The sequence below is a fragment of the Nerophis lumbriciformis genome, linkage group LG37 (genome assembly GCF_033978685.3).
Source record: "Nerophis lumbriciformis linkage group LG37, RoL_Nlum_v2.1, whole genome shotgun sequence".
NCBI classification, from domain to species: Eukaryota; Metazoa; Chordata; class Actinopteri; order Syngnathiformes; family Syngnathidae; genus Nerophis; species Nerophis lumbriciformis.
In genome coordinates this window covers 6,585,001-6,610,227 of record NC_084584.2, presented here as the reverse complement: position 1 = coordinate 6,610,227, position 25,227 = coordinate 6,585,001, and the positions used below count along the sequence as shown (strand labels likewise).

The window sequence follows — 25,227 nt, the reverse complement described above, 5'->3', positions numbered from 1 at the left end:
ATTTTTAATAATTTAATTCTCCAAATTTTAACTTACTGCTGATTTTATTAATTTTTTCATGTTTTTTTTTAAAATTAAAATACATTTTTAATAAATTAATTCTCCAAATTTCTACTATTTGTATGTCTTCTAAATTGCTTTGCACATTTCTTTCTTTTTCTTTTTTTTCTTTCTTTAGTTTATTTGGAACATGAACACACTTACATCATAATACATCACACAATTTCATATCATTTCATTTTACATCATGCCCGAAAAGGAGTAGGAAGAAGCAAAGCTTATTTAATCCTACCCCTTTCCCACTTCAAAGCGTTTACAAATATATAGAATCATTTACTGACCTTTTTGTATAATAAAATAACATCTATGAATTAGTATACAACAGTTTTGTAATATGTAATGAATTAATTAATTCAGTCATTATTAACATACTGAGATGAAGAATATCTTATTTTCAATAAGGTTGAAAGTATTTCTCATAATTCTTTTTCTTTGTACTCTGTAAGCACTATTATTTTGAACAACCTCTTAAACTGGATCATATCATTTCTATTTTAAGTATTGTAAAGTTGGTATTGGGTTGAAGTTGCTCTATTTTGTTATGTTAAAAGGAATAACATTCTGTGAGTTTTCTTGTAAATTACATTTCAAAAATACATTTTCAAGAATACATTTTTGGGCCACAGTCAGCAGCTGAGAGGAGCTTTTGTAACCTGTTTTTATTATAATTTATGTACCAAAATATAAATTATTAGAATCCTGTTGAATTGAGAATCGATTCTGAATCAAATAATTACTGCAATAATCGAATGGACTTATTACTTTATGAATTTGTTACCTATGTTTTACGAGTTCTTGTAACCTTTACCTCAAAAACTTGAAAAACGCATACTGTATTGATGTTGTACTCGTTTTATACCGCACAGGCTTGAAAGTTAAGACGAGATGGCAGTAAAAAACACCTAATCAGATGTCATTGTCACATCACTGTACGATGTTCATGAATTGAAAATAATAATAATAATAGTAATAATAATGCTCCGTGGTCCACAAGTTGCAGACATTCTCCGTGTATGTTTTGTTCGTCTTAAACATTCTTTTATATTCCAACTAGGGTTGTACGGTATACCGGTATTAGTATAGTACCACGATACTATTGAATCATATTTGGTACTATACCGCCTCTGAAAAGTACTGGATCTACACCTAACATCCACTGTAATGATACCAAGTACGGGAGCGTATCAAGTCGACGCTACTATGATTACGTTGATATTTTTTGGCATCACAACATCTTCTTTCGTTTAAAAAAAAAATGTATATTATGTTTATAAACTCAAGAAATACGTCCCTGGACACATGAGGACTTTGAATATGACCAATGTATGATCCTGTACCTACTTGGTATCGGATACCAAATGTGTGGTATCCATACTTGCCAACCCTCCCGGATTTTCCGGGAGACTCCCGAAATTCAGCGCCTCTCCCGAAAACCTCCCGGGACAAATTTTCTCCCGAAAATCTCCCGAAATTCAGGCGGACTCAGGTCCTCCACAATATAAAAAAGCGTACCTGCCCAATCACGTTATAACTATAGAATGATGGAGGGCGAGTTCTTGGTTTCTTATGTGGGTTTATTGTTAGGCGGTTTCATTAACGTCCTCCCAGCGCGGCAACAACACACAACAGCAGCAGTCACTTTTTTGTATGCCGTAAAGCAGTTCGTCTGCCGTAAACAGCAATGTTGTGACACTCTTAAACAGGACAATACTGCCATCTAGTGCATTTGATGAAAGCACTTTTGTGCGTGCCACGCAGCAATGCATCATCAGAGAGGGTGTTCAGCATGGTTCGAAAAATAGTGACAGAGAATAGAACAAGGATGGACAATTCAACCCTTAACTCAACAATGAGTAGATGAGTGTTATGTGTGTGTATATGTGTAAATAAATGAACACTGAAATTCAAGTATTTATTTTATATATATATATATATATATATATATATATATAATGTATATATAAATATAATAAAATAAAATAAATATATATATATATATATATATATATAGCTAGAATTCACTGAACGTCAAGTATTTCTTATATATATATATTCTTATATATATATATATATATATATATATATATATATATATATGGGCTTCACGGTGGCAGAGGGGTTAGTGCATCTGCCTCACAATACGAAGGTCCTGAGTAGTCTTGGGTTCAATCCCGGGCTCGGGATCTTTCTGTGTGGAGTTTGCATGTTCTCCCCGTGACTGCGTGGGTTCCCTCCGGGTACTTCGGCTTCCTCCCACTTCCAAAGACATGCACCTGGGGATAAGTTGATTGGCAACACTAAATTGGCCCTAGTGTGTGAATGTGAGTGTGAATGTTGTCTGTCTATCTGTGTTGGCCCTGCGATGAGGTGGCGACTTGTCCAGGGTGTACCCCGCCTTCCGCCCGATTGTAGCTGAGATAGGCTCCAGCGCCCCCCGCGACCCCAAAGGGAATAAGCGGTAGAAAATGGATGGATGGATGGATATATATATATATATATATATATATATATATATATATATATATATATATATATATATATGAAATACTTGACTTGGTGAATTCTAGCTGTAAATATACTCCTCCCCTTTTAGCCACGCCCCCGTCCCATCCCGACCACGCCCACCCCTACCTCCCGAAATTGGAGGTCTCAAGGTTGGCAAGTATGGATATCATCCAAAACTAATGTAAAGTATCAAAACAACAGAAGAATAAGTGATTATTACATTTCAACAGAAGTGTAGCTAGAACATGTTAAAAGAGAAAGTAAGCAGATATTAACAGTAAATGAACAAGTAGATTAATAATCCCTTTTTACAGCTTGTCCCTCATAATGTTGACAAAATAATAGAATGATAAATGACACAGTATGTTACTGCATACGTCAGCAGACTAATTTGTTTACTTACGACTAAAAGACAAGTTGTGTAGTATGTTCACTATTTTATTTAAGGACAAAGTTGCAATTATAAAGATATGTTTAATGTACCCTAAGATTTTTTGTTAAAATAATTTTTTGTGGTCCCCTTTATTTAGAAAAGTACCAAAAAGTATCAAAATAATTTTGGTACCGGTACCAAAATATTGGTATTGGGACAACACTAGTTCCAACACGTTTACCCTCGCACGTCAGGAGAATTTGACAACTGTCGAGAACGATCTATAGCGCTCATTTTTGTTGAGAGAAGATGGGAAATTATCATCACACCTCAACATCTCGAACATGTCAAATCTGCCTGAATCTGTTGTTAATTGCCTCGCCCCGGATAAATAAAGGTAGACTAAAGAAACACCGAAAATAGGACGTGAGGAGGTTCATGTGTTGCTGAATGTGTACTTACTAGGGATGTCCCGATCCGATATTTGGATCAGATCGGCCGCCGATATTTGCAAAAAAATGCGCATCGGCAAGGCATGGGAAAATGCCGATCCAGATCCAGTTAAAAAAAAACAAAATCCGGTCCGTGTTTTCCAATGCACCTATTTAAATAGTACATTCCACTTTTCTGCTGCTCCCTAATTTCCGTTCCGCATTTTCCAGCACACCTTCAACACATCCACAGGTCTGTGGATTCTCACGCAGTTGCTTTTAGCTGCTGGCATTACACGACAGGCTCTTCTCACTCTTTTCTGTGTCTCCCTCTCACAGACAGGACAGCAAGCGCACCTTCTTACACACGTCACATACTGTCACGACATACGTCACATACTGTCACGTCATACGTCACATACGTATACGTCCTCTCCCAGCAGAGAGGTAGCAGCATGTCTAACGTTAGCTGTGATGCTAGCGCAGCCGTGTGACCCACGTTCTCTCTAAGGTGCGTGCTTGTGCAATTACGCACTGCTCAAACGTCCTCTGCGCATAGCAATTATATGCCACGCACAAAATCAAATAAAAAAATAAGCGTATAACAATTTTCGACACACGGACACGACAGAGAAAACAGTTTTCGTCATCATTGTTCAAATATTATGACGTCTGTCGAGACGCTTATCTCCGTTCGGTGCCACACGTCCACACCATCAAAATGCTGAGGCAAACATTTCCAGATCAACACCGTATGAAAAAATTAGTGATTTTTAGGGCCCGCATGGCCCATTGCATAAGGACTCCCTTTGGGAGTCCTTATGCAATGGGACATAAGGACCTATTGAATTTGTAAGGTTTTATTCTTTATTCTTTATTCTTCCGCCGCCACATTAAACTGTAATTTGACCCACTTAACATGCTTCAAAACTCACCATATTTGACCCACACATCAGGACCTGCGAAAATTGCCTTTTTAAAAAAAAAACGAACCACAAAACTCAAAATTGCGCTCTAGCGCCCCCTAGGGAATAAAAAAACTAGACTGCCTGTAACTCCCACTAGGAAGGTCGGAGAGACATGAAACAAAAACCTCTATGTAGGTCTGACTTAGACCTACATTTCATAATAGTACATTGTCGAGCTAAAATCAACAGGAAGTTGGCAATTCCCCCTTCAAGACAAAAAAGTACTAAAAACAGTCACTTTTGCCTCTTTGAGCTGTAATTTGACCCCCTTAACATGCTTCAAAACTCACCGAACTGAACACACACATCAGGACTGGCAAAAATTGCGATGTAATAAAAAAACCTAACCCCAAATCTCAAAAATTGCGCTCTTGCGCAATTTTTGAATAAAACGGATACAAAACTGCTCCTCGGAAGAAAAAAATGACAAAACTGCCTGTAACTCCCACTGGGAAGGTCGGAGAGACATGAAGCAAAAACCTCTATGTAGGTCTCACTTAGACCTACATTTCATAAATTGACAACCCCCAGCAAAAATCAACAGGAAGTTTGCTATTTCCCCTTCAAAACAAATGTTTTGTAAAAACCGGTCACCTTCCTTCAAAAACTATCTCCTCTGAGCGCGTTTGTCGTTTCGGCTTCAAACTAACACAGGAGAGAGAATAAACCCTTGTGTATAAAATAACTGAACAGCGTTTTAATACCTGCTCCGGTTTTGATTTTATGACCCTTCAAAGACCCGCTGCGCTGATGCTGCTGCGCTGCTGTTTTTTTAAGATGGCTGCTTAAAAGTAGGAAGCACCAGCGTGCCTACACAATGCAGACAAGGTAGGTACACTAGACAAAAGTCTTGGGACACTTCAGACTAAAAGTAGACAAAAGTATTGGGACACTTATGACTGTCACTGGACAAAAGTATTGGGACATTTAGGACTAGCACCTGCCAAATATGCGGGCCCGACCAATGCTGCTTGCAGCTTTAATTTTAGTTGTGATTTCCTTCTCTGCATGAAAGTTTAAAAGTAGCATATATTAATGCAGTATGAAGAAGAATGTTTTAATGTAGTCATGCAAGCCTTGAAAGAACATTTTGAAAATCAAGACTACATTACCTGCAAATGGGTGCATTTCTACCCTATATTTTAACTTTAGATTTATTCTCATATCAAACTCTTTTGGCTGTCTTTTTGACACTTACATCCGGCGCCCCCCTCCACACCCTGGATTATAAATAATGTCAATAATTCAATGTGATTATCTTGTGTGATGACTGTATTATGATGATAGTATATATCTGATAGTATATATCTGTATCATGAATCAATTTAAGTGGACCCCGACTTAAACAAGTTAAAAAACTTATTGGGGTGTTACCATTTAGTGGTCAATTGTACGGAATATGTACTTCAACGTGCAACCTACTAATAAAAGTCTCAATCAATCAATCAAAACACATAGAATCATCATACTGCTGTGATTATATGCATCAAGTGTTCATTCAAGGCTAAGGCAAAATATCCAGATATATATCGTGTATCGCAATATGGCCTTAAAATATCGCAATATTAAAAAAAGGCCATATCGCCCAGCCCTAGTTTCAATGATGCCATTTCTGTTTTGTCATGTATAATTTTGTCTATTTTGTGTTTATCCTTGAATAAACATGTCAGTTTCTTGTTACCAACAATTGTGTATTATTCAAACTCCCCTAATTCAGCTGGCTAGTTGTTATCAAGAGTACTAAAACCCTTTTCAACATGATTCTGACAACTAAGTAGGCTAAATAACTTTAAACTTTAATACATGCTCGGATAGGCCAGTATCGGTCAGTATCGGTATCGGATCGGAAGTGCATGTCACGTTCAAACACTGAGGACATCTATTAAACAAGACAAAAGGCAAGGAATCAAACAGAGACAGAATTCAATTTGGACTCAATATTGAGGAGAGACATGGCCACTGCACTCTCTGTACAGTCCTGCACCACGCTCTGACGAAGAAGGTTTTCGTCTCCTCATTTATTCAGATGTTCAATGTTCACGCACCAACACATGTCACAGCAGGAATGGGAAGTATGTAAAACAGTCATTGTTTTCGGTCGCTTTGAAGACCAAGAAGAGTGATTTCTCGGGCTTGGGCTCTTCCTGGATCCAGCTGGGGCAGGTGTTGGAGGACAATGGATAACCCCTCCCGTCTCCTGACCACAGCAACTTCAAGAGGGCAGCGGGTCGTAAATAGCGTTGACCTCGGTTACCAAATAGTTGGAAGAGAGTTTGTGAAATACTTCAGAGAGAGTTCGTTTAACACTTCAAAGAGAGTTCCTCTGGAAGTTGAGCAGATCCTGCCATCTGTCCGTGTTGAAATCACAGTGGCGTTTCCCGAGCCTTCTTCCTCTTGTTAGGCCTCGAAAGACAGCATTCATAATACAACGTTTCTTTTGTGATAACTTACAAACAATTATTCCAACAGTGCAAAAACAATATCGGATCGGAAGTGCAAAAACCTGGATCGGGACATCCCTAGTACTTACTACATTACCCAGAAGGCTTAGCGCTGTAGGTCGGTCGGAGCTACTGAACAAAGAGTTGGTATGTTGTTGTTCCCGCTTCGTCCACACAAGATGAGCACCGCTTTGGAGATTTAATTCGCGGGAATTTGCATGAATTAGCGCCACGTCCACATGGAAAATTCCCGGGTAACGATTCGGTCCGATTCCATTTAGAATCGACTCGACGCGTGTCTTGAGTCAAACCGATTTTTTGCAATTTTGGTGTAATAATTCTAATTAAACTTTTTCCACTACCGGATAGAAAAGCTCCTTCTGGCTATTGATTCTTATAAAAAAAATTAAATTGTTTGAAGGTTGACGAATCGGGATGACAAAGAATCGCGATTCGGATGTGAATCGATTTTTTTCATCATCACCGCTCGCCATCCCCAGGTCTCGCACATTTCAACGTGTATGATTTTCTTTGACATCTTTCGACCTCATTTCCTGATTTCTGTCACATTTCTTTCCCCCCCCCCTTCCTGTTTGTGCCTGTTGTTTTTGGTTGGTGGTCTGTGTGCAGGCTGCTAAGCTGCAGTGGCGTTTAGATGAGAAGGTAGGAAGCTGCCGAGGCGCCAGGGTGAGCAGACATTTGTGCCTTTTGTGTGTTTGTGTTTACCGTCGGGGTCACGGGTGTGTCCGTGTGTTGCCACTAATTTACTAAGTTGTGTGCATATATTGAGAGCAGGCATTTAACACACTCATCATTCATCCCTCATGTACACTAAGTGTCATCTCACTAATGAAGTAAGGTTGATCTCTGACATTGTGTGGATAATCTCCTACCCAAAATTGCAGTTTACAAAAGTTTGTGTGTTTCTGTGCACTCTACTGCTGCACTTTACAGCTCCTGTTCTTCCTTACTTTCCTCTACCCCTGGGGTGTCCAAACTTTTCAAAAACCAATACAATTATTTAGGGTTTTTTTTAACCTTTAGTGCTCTCCTCAAGTTCAGTCCTGGGGACCCGTAAGGGTCAGTCATAAAAACAATTATAAGTCACATATTAATTTATTTAAAAAAAAAAAGTATTCAACACTTAAATCTCCAAATCTGTTGATGAAAAGTAAAAATGTAAATGTTTTAAAAAAAAATTAAAAACCCTGTTTTATGGCAAACATATCAAATATGCAATATTTTTCCCCAAAAAAGATTTTAAAAGTGGGATATTTGATGTGAAGTAATTGGAGCCTTAAATGGGTCAATAATTCATAAAAACATAGATTTTAATTCGTTATAATTTTTTGGGTAATGACACATTTTTTAAAAATCCCACTGAAATTCTTGGGGATTTAAAAAGGCTTATTTTATTTTAAAATGGAATTTTCGATGTGAAGAAATTGGAACCTTGAATACGTCAATTCATAACCTTGATTTTGATTCATTATTATTTATAAGCAATGACCGTTTTAAAGACAAAAAACAGCCTGCGTGGCATCTTTGTGGTATTAGTCAACATTGCAACTTTTTCTCGTTACATTTCACCGGTTTGCTCTTTTATTATACTTTTTTGTTATATATATATTATATTTATTTTTTTATTTCAGGTCTATCTGTTGATGTAAAGTTAAAATAAATGTTTTAATTTTTTATATCCATCCATCCATCCATCCATTTTCTACCGCTTAATCCCTTCGGGGTTGCGGGGGGCGCTGGACGGAAGGCAGGGTACACCCTGGACAAGTCGCCATCTCATCACATTTTTTATATTTATGTATTATTTATTTATATTTCATTACATTTTACCTGTTTGCTCTTTTATTACAATTGAATATATATATATATTATATTTTTTTTTTAAAAGTTTAATTATTTAATTTTATTTAAAATTTTTTTACTTCATGTCTATCTGTTGATGAAAAGTAAAAATAAATATTAACATTTTTTATATTTATGCTCTTTTTGGCAAAAACATAAAATATGCAATATTTCCCCCCAAAAGATTTTAAAAGTGAGACAATAATTTATAACATTGATTTTAATGTGTTATTATTTTTGGGGTAATGACAGATTTAAAAAAATCACACACAAAAATTATTGGGGATCTGAAAAAGTCATAAAAGTACATAAATGTTTTTGTTTTTAACTTTCAATCTATCCGACTAAATGTTTTAATTATTTTTACATTTTTTTATATTTATGCCCTTTTTGGCAAAAACATAAAATATGCAATAGTTCCCCCCAAGAGATTTTAAAAGTTGGACAATAATTTATAACATTGATTTTAATTTGTTATTATTTTTGGGGTAATGACAGATTTAAAAAATCACACACAAAAATTCTTGGGGATCTGAAAAAGTCATAAAAGTACATAAATGTTTTTGTTTTTAACTTTCAATCTATCCGACTAAATGTTTTAATTATTTTTACTTTTTTTATATATTTATGCCCTTTTTGGCAAAAACATAAAATATGCAATAGTTCCCCCCAAAAGATTTTAAAAGTGAGACAATAATTTATAACATTGATTTTAATTTGTTATTATTTTTGGGGTAATGACAGATTTAAAAAAATCACACACAAATTCTTGGGGATCTGAAAAAGTCATAAAAGTACATAAATGTTTTTGTTTTTAACTTTCAATCTATCCGACTAAATGTTTTCATTATTTTTTTAAAAATTTATATTTATGCCCTTTTTGGCAAAAACATAAAATATGCAATATTTCCCCCCAAAAGATTTTAAAAGTTGGACAATAATTTATAACATTGATTTTAATTTGTTATTATTTTTGGGGTATTGACAGATTTAAAAAATCACACAAAAATTCTTGGGGATCTGAAAAAGTCATAAAAGTACATAAATGTTTTTGTTTTTAACTTTCAATCTATCCGACTAAATGTTTTAATTATTTTTACATTTTTTTATATTTATGCCCTTTTTGGCAAAAACATAAAATATGCAACATTTCCCCCCAAAAGATTTTAAAAGTTGGACAATAATTTATAACATTGATTTTAATTTGTTATTATTTTTGGGGTATTGACAGATTTAAAAAATCACACAAAAATTCTTGGGGATCTGAAAAAGTCATAAAAGTACATAAATGTTTTTGTTTTTAACTTTCAATCTATCCGACTAAATGTTTTAATTATTTTTACATTTTTTTATATTTATGCCCTTTTTGGCAAAAACATAAAATATGCAATATTTCCCCCCAAAAGATTTTAAAAGTGGGACAATAATTTATAACATTGATTTTAATTTGTTATTATTTTTGGGGTAATGACAGATTTAAAAAATCACACAAAAATTCTTGGGGATCTGAAAAAGTCAAAGTGCATAAATGTTTTTGTTTTCAACTTTCAATCTATCCGATTAAATGTTTTAATTATTTTTACTTTTTTTTTTTATATTTATGCCCTTTTTGGCAAAAACATAAAATATGCAATATTTCCCCCCAAAAGATTTTAAAAGTGGGACAATAATTTATAACATTGATTTTAATTTGTTATTATTTTGGGGGTAATGACAGATTTAAAAAATCACACAAAAATTCTTGGGGATCTGAAAAAGTCATAAAAGTACATAAATGTTTTTGTTTTTAACTTTCAATCTATCCGACTAAATGTTTTAATTATTTTTAAAACATTTTATATTTATGCCCTTTTTGGCAAAAACATAAAATATGCAATATTTCCCCCCAAAAGATTTTAAAAGTGGGACAATAATTTATAACATTGATTTTAATTTGTTATTATTTTTGGGGGTAATGACAGATTTAAAAAAATCACACACAAAAATTCTTGGGGCTCTGAAAAAGTCATAAAAGTACATAAATGTTTTTGTTTATAACTTTCAATCTATCCGATTAAATGTTTTAATTATTTTTAAAAATTTTTATATTTATGCCCTTTTTGGCAAAAACATAAAATATGCAATATTTCCCCCCAAAAGATTTTAAAAGTGGGACAATAATTTATAGCATTGATTTTAATGTGTTATTATTTTTGGGGTAATGACAGATTTAAAAAATCACACACAAATTCGTGGGGATCTGAAAAAGTCAAAGTGCATAAATGTTTTTGTTTTTAACTTTCAATCTATCCGACTAAATGTTTTAATAATTTTTTTTTTAAATTATATTTATGCCCTTTTTGGCAAAAACATAAAATATGCAATATTTCCCCCCAAGAGATTTTAAAAGTTGGACAATCATTTATAACATTGATTTTAATGTGTTATTATTTTTGGGGTAATGACTGATTTAGAAAATCACACAAAAATTCTTGGGGATCTGAAAAAGTCAAAGTGCATAAATGTTTTTGTTTTTAACTTTCAATCTATCCGATTAAATGTTTTAATTATTTTTACATGTTTTTGTTTTATGCCTTTTTTTGGCAAAAACAACTTATTATATGGCAACTACACAAAATATACAATATTTTCCCACAAAATATTTTAAAGTGGAATTTTTGATGTGAAGTAATTGGAACTGATTTACGGAACGGATATTGATTTTGATTCATTATTTTTTTTCCCCAGCAAATACAGTTTTAAAGACAAAAAAAACAGCCTGCATGGCAACTATGTTTTATTAGTGTCAACATTGCAACTTTTTCTTATTACATTTCTCCCTTTTGCTCTTTTATTACACTTTTTTTTTAAATGGCAATTTTAATAATGAGCCTTTTAAAATGAGCTGCGGGTCGCAAATTGCCCCCCGGGCCACACTTTGGACACCCCTCCTCTACGCTGTTCTTATCCTTACTCCACGTCTCTGCCCCCCTTCCTGTAGCGATAGCATCAAGTGGTCACATGACCTCCACTGCGGTGGGAAACGCCTCCACCTCTCCGTCGCCTGAAGAGAGGGAGAGTTGAAGACGTGAAAGGAGACGCGTAGACGTTCTAAAAACACTCACTTGTCCTCACTCTCACCCCTTGTGGCCTTGGCAGGACCTGCAGCAGGTGATGGTGTCGGGTCCAAACCTCAACGAGACCAGCATCGTGTCCGGGGGCTACGGGGGCACGGCGGAGGGAATCATCCCCACCGGCTCCATCAAAGGTACCGGCCTCGTCTCACCAAACTCCAAAGTAAGACAGTTCCTTCAGTGTAAACATGCTCCAAGGCATAATGTTACCACACAAAGGTTTCGACTAGTTTGCAGCTTAAACGCTTAAGCCTTATAATTAGAATCATAAACGGTTCATTTTTAATGTTGAAATCAAACTAAAAAGTTACATTTCTTGTCAGGTTCAAACACCGATGACATCTATTAGACAAGACAAGGTCAATTTAGGTCATGAGGAGAGCGCCTGTGTGCCTGCACCCTCGTGGGAGTGACGCCTCCACTTTTATTTGTGCCTTTTCTGGTTACATAGCATTACATTACATTATGTAGCTGGTATTTTATTTTATTTTTTTGGTCATAAAGAAATACAATCGTGTGCTTACGGACTGTATTGATCTATATTGATATATAATGTATATATTGTGTTTTTTATGTTGATTTAATAAAAAAAATAATTTAAAAAAAATTTACTTTTATTTTTTATATTTTTTTCTTTCTTTTTTTCTTTTCTTGTAAAAAAAAAGCTAGTCAAAGATCCTCTATATGACAATAATGCTGTTTTCTAAGAATGTGTAACTAAAAAAGCTAGTCAAAGATCCTCTATATGACAATAATACTGTTTTCTAAGAATCTGTAACTAAAAAAAGCTAGTCAAAGATCCTCTATATGACAAGAATACTGTTTTCTAAGAATCTGTCGCTAAAAAAGCTAGTCAAAGATCCTCTATATAACAGGAATACTGTTTACTAAGAATATGTCACTAAAAAAAGCTAGTCAAAGATCCTCTATATGACAGGAATACTGTTTTCTAAGAATCTGTCACTAAAAAAGCTAGTCAAAGATCCTCTATATGACAGCAATACTGTTTACTAAGAATATGTCACTAAAAAAGCTAGTCAAAGATCCTCTATATGACAGCAATACTGTTTACTAAGAATATGTCACTAAAAAAAGCTAGTCAAAGATCCTCTATATGACAAGAATACTGTTTTCTAAGAATATGTCACTAAAAAAAAGCTAGTCAAAGATCCTCTATATAACAGCAATACTGTTTACTAAGAATCTGTAACTAAAAAAAGCTAGTCAAAGATCCTCTATATGACAATAATACTGTTTTCTAAGAATTTGTCACTAAAAAAGCTAGTCAAAGATCCTCTATATGACAAGAATACTGTTTTCTAAGAATATGTCACTAAAAAAAGCTAGTCAAAGATCCTCTATATGACAAGAATACTGTTTTCTAAGAATCTAACTAAAAAAAGCTAGTTAAAGATCCTCTATATGACAAGAATACTGTTTTCTAAGAATCTGTAACTAAAAAAGCTAGTCAAAGATCCTCTATATGACAAGAATACTGCTTTCTAAGAATCTGTAACTAAAACAAAAGCTAGTCAAAGATCCTCTATATGACAGCAATACTGTTTACTAAGAATATGTCACTAAAAAAAGCTAGTCAAAGATCCTCTATATGACAAGAATACTGTTTTCTAAGAATCTAACTAAAAAAAGCTAGTTAAAGATCCTCTATATGACAAGAATACTGTTTTCTAAGAATCTGTAACTAAAAAAAGCTAGTCAAAGATCCTCTATATGACAAGAATACTGTTTTCTAAGAATTTGTCACTAAAAAAGCTAGTCAAAGATCTTCTATATCAGTGGTCCCCAACCACCGGGCCGCGGCCTGGTACCGGTCCGTGGACCGATTGGTACCGGGCCGCACAAAAAATAAATATAATTTTGTATTTTATTTTTATTTTTATTAAATCAACATAAAAAACACAATCTATACATTATATATCAATATAGGGATACAGTCCGTAAGCACACGATTGTTTTTCTTTATGACAAAAAATAAGCGTTGACCGGTCCGCAGCTACAGAAAGGTTGGGGACCACTGCTCTATATGACAGCAATACTGTTTACTAAGAATATGTCACTAAAAAAGCTAGTCAAAGATCCTCTATATGACAGCAATACTGTTTTCTAAGAATCTGTAACTAAAAAAAGCTAGTCAAAGATCCTCTATATGACAATAATACTGTTTTCTAAGAATTTGTCACTAAAAAAGTTAGTCACAGATCCTCTATATGACAGCAATACTGTTTACTAAGAATATGTCACTAAAAAAAGCTAGTCAAAGATCCTCTATATGACAAGAATACTGTTTTCTAAGAATCTGTAACTAAAAAAAGCTAGTCAAAGATCCTCTATATGACAATAATACTGTTTTCTAAGAATTTGTCACTAAAAAAGCTAGTCAAAGATCCTCTATATGACAAGAATACTGTTTTCTAAGAATCTGTAACTAAAAAAAGCTAGTTAAAGATCCTCTATATGACAGGAATACTGTTTTCTAAGAATCTGTAACTAAAACAAGCTAGTCAAAGATCCTCTATATGACAATAATGCTGTTTTCTGATAATTTGTCACTAAAAAAGCTAGTCAAAGATCCTCTATATGACAGCAATACTGTTTACTAAGAATATGTCACTAAAAAAGCTAGTCAAATATCCTCTATATGACAGAATACAGTTTTCTAAGAATCTGTAACTAAAACAGTTAGTCAAAGATCCTCTATACAACAATAATACTGTTTTCTAAGAATTTGTCACTAAAAAGCTAGTCAAAGATCCTCTATATGACAGCAATACCGTTTACTAAGAATATGTCACTAAAAAAGCTAGTCAAAGAACCTCTATATGACAGCAATACTGTTTACTAAGAATATGTCACTAAAAAAAGCTAGTCAAAGATCCTCTATATAACAGGAATACTGTTTTCTTAGAATCTGTAACTAAAAAAGCTAGTCAAAGATCCTCTATATGACAGCAATACTGTTTACTAAGAATATGTCACTAAAAAAAGCTAGTCAAAGATCCTCTATATGACAAGAATACTGTTTTCTAAGAATCTGTAACTAAAAAAAGCTAGTCAAAGATCCTCTATATGACAAGAATACTGTTTTCTAAGAATCTGTAACTAAAAAAAGCTAGTCAAAGATCCTCTATGTGACAATAATACTGTTTTCTAAGAATCTGTCACTAAAAAAGCTAGTCAAAGATCCTCTATATGACAAGAATACTGCTTTCTAAGAATCTGTAACTAAAACAAAAGCTAGTCAAAGATCCTCTATATGACAGCAATACTGTTTACTAAGAATATGTCACTAAAAAAAGCTAGTCAAAGATCCTCTATATGACAAGAATACTGTTTTCTAAGAATCTAACTAAAAAAAGCTAGTTAAAGATCCTCTATATGACAAGAATACTGTGTTCTAAGAATCTGTAACTAAAAAAAGCTAGTCAAAGATCCTCTATATGACAAGAATACTGTTTTCTAAGAATTTGTCACTAAAAAAGCTAGTCAAAGATCTTCTATATCAGTGGTCCCCAACCACCGGGCCGCGGCCTGGTACCGGTCCGTGGACCGATTGGTACCGGGCCGCACAAAAAATAAATATAATTTTGTATTTTATTTTTATTTTTATTAAATCAACATAAAAAACACAATCTATACATTATATATCAATATAGGGATACAGTCCGTAAGCACACGATTGTTTTTCTTTATGACAAAAAATAAGCGTTGACCGGTCCGCAGCTACAGAAAGGTTGGGGACCACTGCTCTATATGACAGCAATACTGTTTACTAAGAATATGTCACTAAAAAAGCTAGTCAAAGATCCTCTATATGACAGCAATACTGTTTTCTAAGAATCTGTAACTAAAAAAAGCTAGTCAAAGATCCTCTATATGACAATAATACTGTTTTCTAAGAATTTGTCACTAAAAAAGTTAGTCACAGATCCTCTATATGACAGCAATACTGTTTACTAAGAATATGTCACTAAAAAAAGCTAGTCAAAGATCCTCTATATGACAAGAATACTGTTTTCTAAGAATCTGTAACTAAAAAAAGCTAGTCAAAGATCCTCTATATGACAATAATACTGTTTTCTAAGAATTTGTCACTAAAAAAGCTAGTCAAAGATCCTCTATATGACAAGAATACTGTTTTCTAAGAATCTGTAACTAAAAAAAGCTAGTTAAAGATCCTCTATATGACAGGAATACTGTTTTCTAAGAATCTGTAACTAAAACAAGCTAGTCAAAGATCCTCTATATGACAATAATGCTGTTTTCTGAGAATTTGTCACTAAAAAAGCTAGTCAAAGATCCTCTATATGACAGCAATACTGTTTACTAAGAATATGTCACTAAAAAAGCTAGTCAAATATCCTCTATATGACAGAATACAGTTTTCTAAGAATCTGTAACTAAAACAGTTAGTCAAAGATCCTCTATACAACAATAATACTGTTTTCTAAGAATTTGTCACTAAAAAGCTAGTCAAAGATCCTCTATATGACAGCAATACCGTTTACTAAGAATATGTCACTAAAAAAGCTAGTCAAAGAACCTCTATATGACAGCAATACTGTTTACTAAGAATATGTCACTAAAAAAAGCTAGTCAAAGATCCTCTATATAACAGGAATACTGTTTTCTAAGAATCTGTAACTAAAAAAGCTAGTCAAAGATCCTCTATATGACAGCAATACTGTTTACTAAGAATATGTCACTAAAAAAAGCTAGTCAAAGATCCTCTATATGACAAGAATACTGTTTTCTAAGAATCTGTAACTAAAAAAAGCTAGTCAAAGATCCTCTATGTGACAATAATACTGTTTTCTAAGAATTTGTCACTAAAAAAGCTAGTCAAAGATCCTCTATATCAGTGGCCCCCAACCACCGGGCCGCGGCCTGGTACCAGTCCGCACAAGAAATAAAATTAAAAAAAGTTTTTTATTTTTTTATTTATTTTTATTTTTATTAAATCAACATAAAAAACACAATCTATACATTATATATCAATATAGATCAATACAGTCTGCAGGGATACAGTCCGTAAGCACACATGATTGTTTTTCTTTGACAAAAAAAAAGCGTTTACTAAGAATATGTCACTAAAAAAAGCTAGTCAAAGATCCTCTATACGACAGGAATACTGTTTTCTAAGAATCTGTAACTAAAAACAGCTAGTCAAAGATCCTCTATATGACAAGAATACTGTTTACTAAGAATATGTCACTAAAAAAGCTAGTCAAAAATCATCTATACGACAGGAATACTGTTTTCTAAGAATCTGTAACTAAAAAAGCTAGTCAAAGATCCTCTATATGACAATAATACTGTTTACTAAGAATATGTCACTAAAAAAGCTAGTCAAAGATCCTCTATATGACAGGAATACTGTTTTCTAAGAATCTGTAACTAAAAAAGCTAGTCAAATATCCTCTATATGACAATAATACTGTTTTCTAAGAATATATCACTAAAAAAATCTAGTCAAAGATCCTCTATATGACAATAATACTGTTTTCTAAGAATCTGTAACTAAAAAAGCTAGTCAAAGATCCTCTATATGACAATAATACTGTTTTCAAAGAATCTGTCACTAAAAAAGCTAGTCAAAGATCTTCTATATGACAAGAATACTGTTTTCTAAGAATCTGTCACTAAAAAAGCTAGTCAAAGATCCTCTACATGACATAAATACTGTTTTCTAAGAATGTCTCTAAAAAAGCTAGTCAAAGATCCTTTATATGACAGCAATACTGTTTACTAAGAATATGTCACTAAAAAAAGCTAGTCAAAGATCCTCTATATGACAGGAATACTGTTTTCTAAGAATCTGTAACTAAAAAAGCTAGTCAAAGATCCTCTATATGACAATAATACTGTTTTCTAAGAATTTGTCACTAAAAAAGCTAGTCAAAGATCCTCTATATGACAGCAATATCGTTTACTAAGAATATGTCACTAAAAAAAGCTCGTCAAAGATCCTCTATATGCCAGCAATACTGTTTACTAAGAATATGTCACTAAAAAAGCTAGTCAAAGATCCTCTATATGACAATAATACTGTTCTTATAACGTTTGTGCAACTGGCTCTGTCCCCCAGGCCCGGCTGTGCGCTACAACGCCGACTTTAACAAACGGATCCCCGTCACAGGACTAGGTGGCTCCTTCCTTTCCTAATGGCACCCGTGGAGAGCCTCTTTCCCAAAAAAAACGTCTCCAGAAATGAATCTAGACCTGTGTCTTTTTGGGAACAGGCTCTTCAAACTCCCAACTTCCTCTTTTTTACATTTTTGCTTTTTATTGTGGGGCTTCTTCCAGAGATCGACCGATTATTGGCGCCGATATTTGGTATTTTTGACTTATTTTTAGGGCCCGCATGGCCCATTGCATAAGGACTCCCAAAGAGAGTCCTTATGCAATGGGACGTAAGGACCTATTGAATTTGTAAGGTTTTATTCTTTATTCTTTATTCTTTATTCTTCCGCCACCACATTAAACTGTAATTTGACCCACTTAACATGCTTCAAAACTCACCATATTTGACCCACACATCAGGACCTGCAAAAATTACCTTTTTTTAAAAAAAAACAAACCTCAAAACTCAAAATTGCGCTCTAGCGCCCCCTAGGAAAAAAAAAACCTAGACTGCCTATATCTCCCACTAGGAAGATCGGAGAGACATGAAACAAAAACTAGGTCTGACTTAGACCTAGTTTTCATAATCGTATATCATCGGGCAAAAATCAACAGGAAGTTGGCAATTCCCCCTTCAAGACAAAAAAGTACTAAAAACAGTCACTTTTGCCTCTTTGAGCTGTAATTTGACCCCCTTAACATGCTTCAAAACTCACCAAACTGAACACACACATCAGGACTGGCAAAAAATTGCGATCTAATAAAAAAACCTAACCCCAAATCTCAAAATTGTGCTCTAGCGCAATTTTTTAATGAAACGCACAAAAAACTGCTCCTCGGATGAAAAAACTGACAAAATTGCCTGTAACTCCCACTGGGAAGGTCGGAGAGACATGAAACAAAAACCTCTATGTAGGGCTCACTTAGACCTACATTTCATAAATTGACAACCCCCAGCAAAAATCAACAGGAAGTTGGCAATTCCCCCTTCAAGACAAAAAAGTACTAAAAACAGTCACTTTTGCCTCTTTGAGCTGTAATTTGACCCCCTTAACATGCTTCAAAACTCACCGAACTGAACACACACATCAGGACTGGCAAAAATTGCGATCTAATAAAAAAACCTAATCTCAAAATTGTGCTCTAGCGCAATTTTTTAATGAAACGCACAAAAAACTGCTCCTCGGATGAAAAAACTGACAAAACTGCCTGTAACTCCCACTGGGAAGGTCGGAGAGACATGAAACAAAAACCTCTATGTAGGGCTCACTTAGACCTACATTTCATAAATTGACAACCCCCAGCAAAAATCAACAGGAAGTTTGCTATTCCCCCTTCAAAACAAATTTTTTGTAAAAACCGGGTCACCTTCCTTCAAAAACTATCTCCTCTGAGCGCGTTTGTCGTTTCGGCTTCAACCTAACACAGGAGAGAGATGAAACCCTTGTGTATAAAATAACAGAACAGCGTTTTAATACCTGCTCCGGTTTTGATTTTATGACCCTTCAAAGACCCGTTGCGCTGATGCTGCTGCGCTGCTGTTTTTTTAAGATGGCTGCTTAAAAGTAGGAAGCACCAGCGTGCCCACACAATGCAGACAAGGTAGGTACACTAGACAAAAGTATTGGGACACTTATGACTAATGACTACCACCGGACAAAAGTATTGGGACAGTTAGGCCGAAAACTGGACAAAAGTATTGGGACACTTAGGACTAGCACCTCCCAAATACGCGGGCCCGACCAACGCTGCTTGCAGCTTTAATTTTTTTTTTTTTTCTATAACTACCGGTACATCAGCAGATACAACATTTACACATATGATACTAGTATTTAAAAAGTAAATAATAAGCACTGCTCAAGTTTGTCATGCATGAGATATAATCTCTTTTCACTGGAGCCCAATTTTCCATACAAGTATGAAAAATACTCTTTGTCAATAATTCCACCCAAATATTAAGTTAAAGTTATGTTTTAATATCTGACAGGATATTTATTTGAATTCTTCTCCGGTCTGCTTTCACTGCGCGGTCGCCTACAATTCGTCTTCTCTGCTTTCCTGTCAAAACTTGCTTCTTTTTTTTGGGCCGGTAAATCCAGTTTTTGTCCTTCCTTCCCAACGTCTTCCAGCTCATGCGATTCAGTGATTCAATCAAATAACGCGACACAGCTGGATGAAAAGGTATCTCTGCCAAAAATCCAAACAAATAAGAGATGATTATATAAGTAAACAAGGAGCAGGCAGCAGCTCACACATTCTCATACTTTCTGTAACATCCAGGACGAAATGATGTCAGCCCTCTTGAAAAATGTCTCAACTATAATCTACGTGAAGGTGCCCAGAATTGTTTTTATTCAAATGTTCACAATATTTCAGGGTTACCTTACAATGTATTAAATGTATTATAAAATGGAGTAGATGAGTTATTGTGATGTAGAGAAATGCCATATTTTGACCAATTTTCCCAGGGGATTTTCTATATTTTGAATAAAATGTTGATGCTCCTCTTAGACACGTGTAATAAAGATGTTTGCTGCTAGATTAAACAAAACATTAAACATTATGTCGCTACTGGTCCCACTTTTCCTCAAAAATAATGTTCAAAAAACAACTTAAAGCAGTGGTTCCCCCCGCAAAAAAAAAAAAAAAAAATATATATATATACAGGTAAAAGCCAGTAAATTAGAATATTTTGAAAAACTTCATTTATTTCAGTAATTGCATTCAAAAGGTGTAACTTGTACATTATATTTATTCATTGCACACAGACTGATGCATTCAAATGTTTATTTCATTTAATTTTGATGATTTGAAGTGGCAACAAATGAAAATCCAAAATTCCGTGTGTCACAAAATTAGAATATTACTTAAGGCTAATACAAAAAAGGGATTTTTAGAAATGTTGGCCAACTGAAAAGTATGAAAATGAAAAATATGAGCATGTACAATACTCAATACTTGGTTGGAGCTCCTTTTGCCTCAATTACTGCGTTAATGCGGCGTGGCATGGAGTCGATGAGTTTCTGGCACTGCTCAGGTGTTATGAGAGCCCAGGTTGCTCTGATAGTGGCCTTCAACTCTTCTGCGTTTTTGGGTCTGGCATTCTGCATCTTCCTTTTCACAATACCCCACAGATTTTCTATGGGGCTAAGGTCAGGGGAGTTGGCGGGCCAATTTAGAACAGAAATACCATGGTCTGTAAACCAGGCACGGGTAGATTTTGCGCTGTGTGCAGGCGCCAAGTCCTGTTGGAACTTGAAATCTCCATCTCCATAGAGCAGGTCAGCAGCAGGAAGCATGAAGTGCTCTAAAACTTGCTGGTAGACGGCTGCGTTGACCCTGGATCTCAGGAAACAGAGTGGACCGACACCAGCAGATGACATGGCACCCCAAACCATCACCCAACCATGCAAATTTTGCATTTCCTTTGGAAATCGAGGTCCCAGAGTCTGGAGGAAGACAGGAGAGGCACAGGATCCACGTTGCCTGAAGTCTAGTGTAAAGTTTCCACCATCAGTGATGGTTTGGGGTGCCATGTCATCTGCTGGTGTCGGTCCACTCTGTTTCCTGAGATCCAGGGTCAACGCAGCCGTCTACCAGCAAGTTTTAGAGCACTTCATGCTTCCTGCTGCTGACCTGCTCTATGGAGATGGAGATTTCAAGTTCCAACAGGACTTGGCGCCTGCACACAGCGCAAAATCTACCCGTGCCTGGTTTACGGACCATGGTATTTCTGTTCTAAATTGGCCCGCCAACTCCCCTGACCTTAGCCCCATAGAAAATCTGTGGGGTATTGTGAAAAGGAAGATGCAGAATGCCAGACCCAAAAACGCAGAAGAGTTGAAGGCCACTATCAGAGCAACCTGGGCTCTCATAACACCTGAGCAGTGCCAGAAACTCATCGACTCCATGCCACGCCGCATTAACGCAGTAATTGAGGCAAAAGGAGCTCCAACCAAGTATTGAGTATTGTACATGCTCATATTTTTCATTTTCATACTTTTCAGTTGGCCAACATTTCTAAAAATCCCTTTTTTGTATTAGCCTTAAGTAATATTGTAATTTTGTGACACACGGAATTTTGTTTTTTCATTTGTTGCCACTTCAAATCATCAAAGTTAAATGAAATAAACATTTGAATGCATCAGTCTGTGTGCAATGAATAAATATAATGTACAAGTTACACATTTTGAATGCAATTACTGAAATAAATCAAGTTTTTCAAAATATTCTAATTTACTGGCTTTTACCTGTATGTATGTGTATATATATATATATATATATATATATATATATATATATATATATATATATATATATATATATATATGTATATGTATATATATATATATATATATATATATATATATATTTATTTATTTATTTTTTGTGTGTGTGTGTTTAATTGAAGAAAAAAAAAAAAAATAATAAATACATTAAAAAAAAATATATATATATATATACATACTCCTCACGCACTAATTGACTGACCAACACTGCGGCCCAAGCACGATGTCACGTTATTGATGGGAAAATGCATTTTTAGACAATATGATTTGCCTGAGTAGCTAGGAGACCCCAAGAGTAACAAGCGTTAAGAAATGGATTAGAAAGGTCAGATTAAAAAAAAATAATAATTGCAACAAAAAAATATATATATATATATTTTTTTTTTTTATACATATATATATATATAAAATATTTATTTTTTTATTTTTTATTTATTTTTATTTTTATATATATAATTTTATTTTTTTTCCAATTATTATTTTTTTTAATCTGACCTTTCTAATCCATTTCTAGTAACAAGCGGTAAGAAATGGATTAGAAAGGTCAGATTAAAAAAAAAAATAATTGCAAAAAAAAAATATATATATATATATATATATATATATTTATTTTTATATATATAATTTTTTTTTTTTTCCAATTATTATTTTTTTTAATCTGACCTTTCTAATCCATTTCTTACCGCTTGTTACTCTTTGGGTCTCCTAGCTACTCAGGCAAATCATATTGTCTAAAAATGCATTTTCCCATCATTAACGTGACATCGTGCTTGGGCCGCAGTGTTGGTCAGTCAATTAGTGCGTGAGGAGTATATATATATATATATATATATATATATATATATATATATATATATATATATATATATATATTAGGGCTGCAACAACTAATCGATTGAAATCGATTATAAAAATAGTTGGCGATTAATTTAGTCATCGATTCGTTGGATCTATGATGTGCGCATTTATTTTTTTTATTATTATTTTTTTTTATAAACGTTTATTTATAAACTGCAACATGTACAAACAGCTGAGAAACAATAATCAAAATAAGTATGGTGCCAGTATGCTGTTTTGTTTTTTTCAATAAAATACTGGAAAGGATAGAAATGTAGTTTGTCTCTTTTATCCGATTATTAATCGATTAATCGTTGTAATAATCGACAGATTAATCGATGATCAAATTAATCGTTAGTTGCAGCCCTAATATATATATAATATATATATATATATATACATACATACATACATACAGCCCGGCCCCCGGCCAACATTTTTTAACCCAATGTGGCCCCAGGCCTTGTCCAGATGTTTACTGACGTATAATATTCATGTTTAAATAACTTTTCAGCTCCAAATATTGGTCATGGCCTCCTTGACTGCGACTATCAGCCTTAAAAAAAAAAGAAATCGGTCGATCTCTAGTGTCTTCTACTTCTACATGTTTAGAGGTTCTTGGCTACCTTTGGGCCAAGACTGGTGAGGTCTTCTTTCCAACTGTGGATGTTCTCTGCTGGGTACAATGCGTGTTGCTCCTGCTCACCTCCTCTGTGCGTCCACCTCAGGTCCCAGCATGCATCACAGCAGCAGCAGCTCCTCCATGACCGCGGAAGATGCAGGCCGAGGCGTGGCGGTGGAGAAGCTGGAAACGGTGAAGAAGTGGGGTCTCAACACCTACAAGGTACATGTCGTCACAGGCTCTAGGGCTACGCTCCATGCAGTGTGCTGATTAGCGGTGAGAGACGACAAACCGCCGGCGTTTTCTTCTCGCCGTCTTAGTGCACCAAGCAGATGATCTCGGAGCGTTTCGGCCGCGGATCCCGGACGGTGGACCTGGAGCTGGAAGCCCAGATCGAGCTGCTGAGAGACACCAAGCGCAAATACGAGAACGTGTTGCGACTGTCCCGAGCACTGACCAACCACTTCTACAACATGGTGCAGACACAGCACGCCCTGGGGGACACCTTCGCCGACCTCAGCCAGAAGTCCCCTGAGCTGCGGGTGAGGACGACGAGCACGCACCTCCATGTTGATTTTGTTGTCACTCATGCGGAACAGAGGGGGGGTCCAAACTTTTTTACGCTTAGGCCCGCACACTGAAAAACCAAAGTATTTGAGGCCATTTTGATATTTTTCATTTTCAAACCAATTCTACATATATATATATCGATTACCGTATTTTTGTTCATAGTTAACTCAAAATTAATCGCAGATACTGTAGGTATAATTTTTCATTTTTATTAAGTGTACCCTAGACCGATAATTTTTGTATACGTGTGTGTGTGTGTGTGTGTGTGTGTGTGTGTGTGTGTGTGTGTGTGTGTGTGTGTGTGTGTGTGTGTGTATAAATATATATATATATACATACATATATATATATATATATATATATATACATACATACATATGTGTGTGTGTATGTATGTGTGTGTGTGTATATATATATATATATATACTGTGTATATATATATATACATATACACATACATATAAACATATGTACATACATATACACACACACATACATATATATATATGTGTGTGTATGTATATGTGTATATATATATACATACATATACATACACACACATATGTATTTATATACACACACACACACATATATATATATATATACATATATACATACACATACACACACATTATATATATATATATATACACATATATATATATATATACGGTATATATATAATATGTACGTATATATATATATAATATATACGTATATATATATATATATATACACACACACACATATGTATATATAATATATACGTGTATATATATATATACACACACACCTATATATATATATATATATAGTATATATCAGAGGTGTGGACTCGAGTCACATGACTTGGACTCGAGTCAGACTCGAGTCATGAATTTGATGACTTTAGACTCGACTTGACAAAATGTAAAAAGACTTGCAACTCGACTTAGACTTTAACATCAATGACTTATGACTTCACTTGGGCTTGAGCCTTTTGAATTGACATGACTTGACATGACTTGCTACTTT

General features: G+C 34.6%; 1 protein-coding gene across 6 annotated transcripts in view; it reads left to right on the top strand.

Moving 5' to 3' along the window:
- Window positions 1-25,227, top strand: part of arfip2b (ADP-ribosylation factor interacting protein 2b) — a 50,720-nt gene that overhangs the window by 15,304 nt on the left and 10,189 nt on the right. Inside the window, exons 3-7 of one of the 6 annotated variants that reach the window (XM_061931012.1) lie at window positions 7,409-7,441; window positions 11,780-11,888; window positions 17,861-17,917; window positions 23,750-23,865; window positions 23,964-24,185. In XM_061931012.1, the coding sequence (XP_061786996.1) occupies window positions 7,409-7,441; window positions 11,780-11,888; window positions 17,861-17,917; window positions 23,750-23,865; window positions 23,964-24,185 (537 nt within the window). Of the gene's footprint in view, window positions 1-7,408; window positions 7,466-11,779; window positions 11,889-17,860; window positions 17,918-23,749; window positions 23,866-23,963; window positions 24,186-25,227 lie in introns of all 6 variants that reach the window. The other 5 variants (XM_061931011.1, XM_061931014.1, XM_061931015.1 and 2 more) reach the window with 5 other exon arrangements.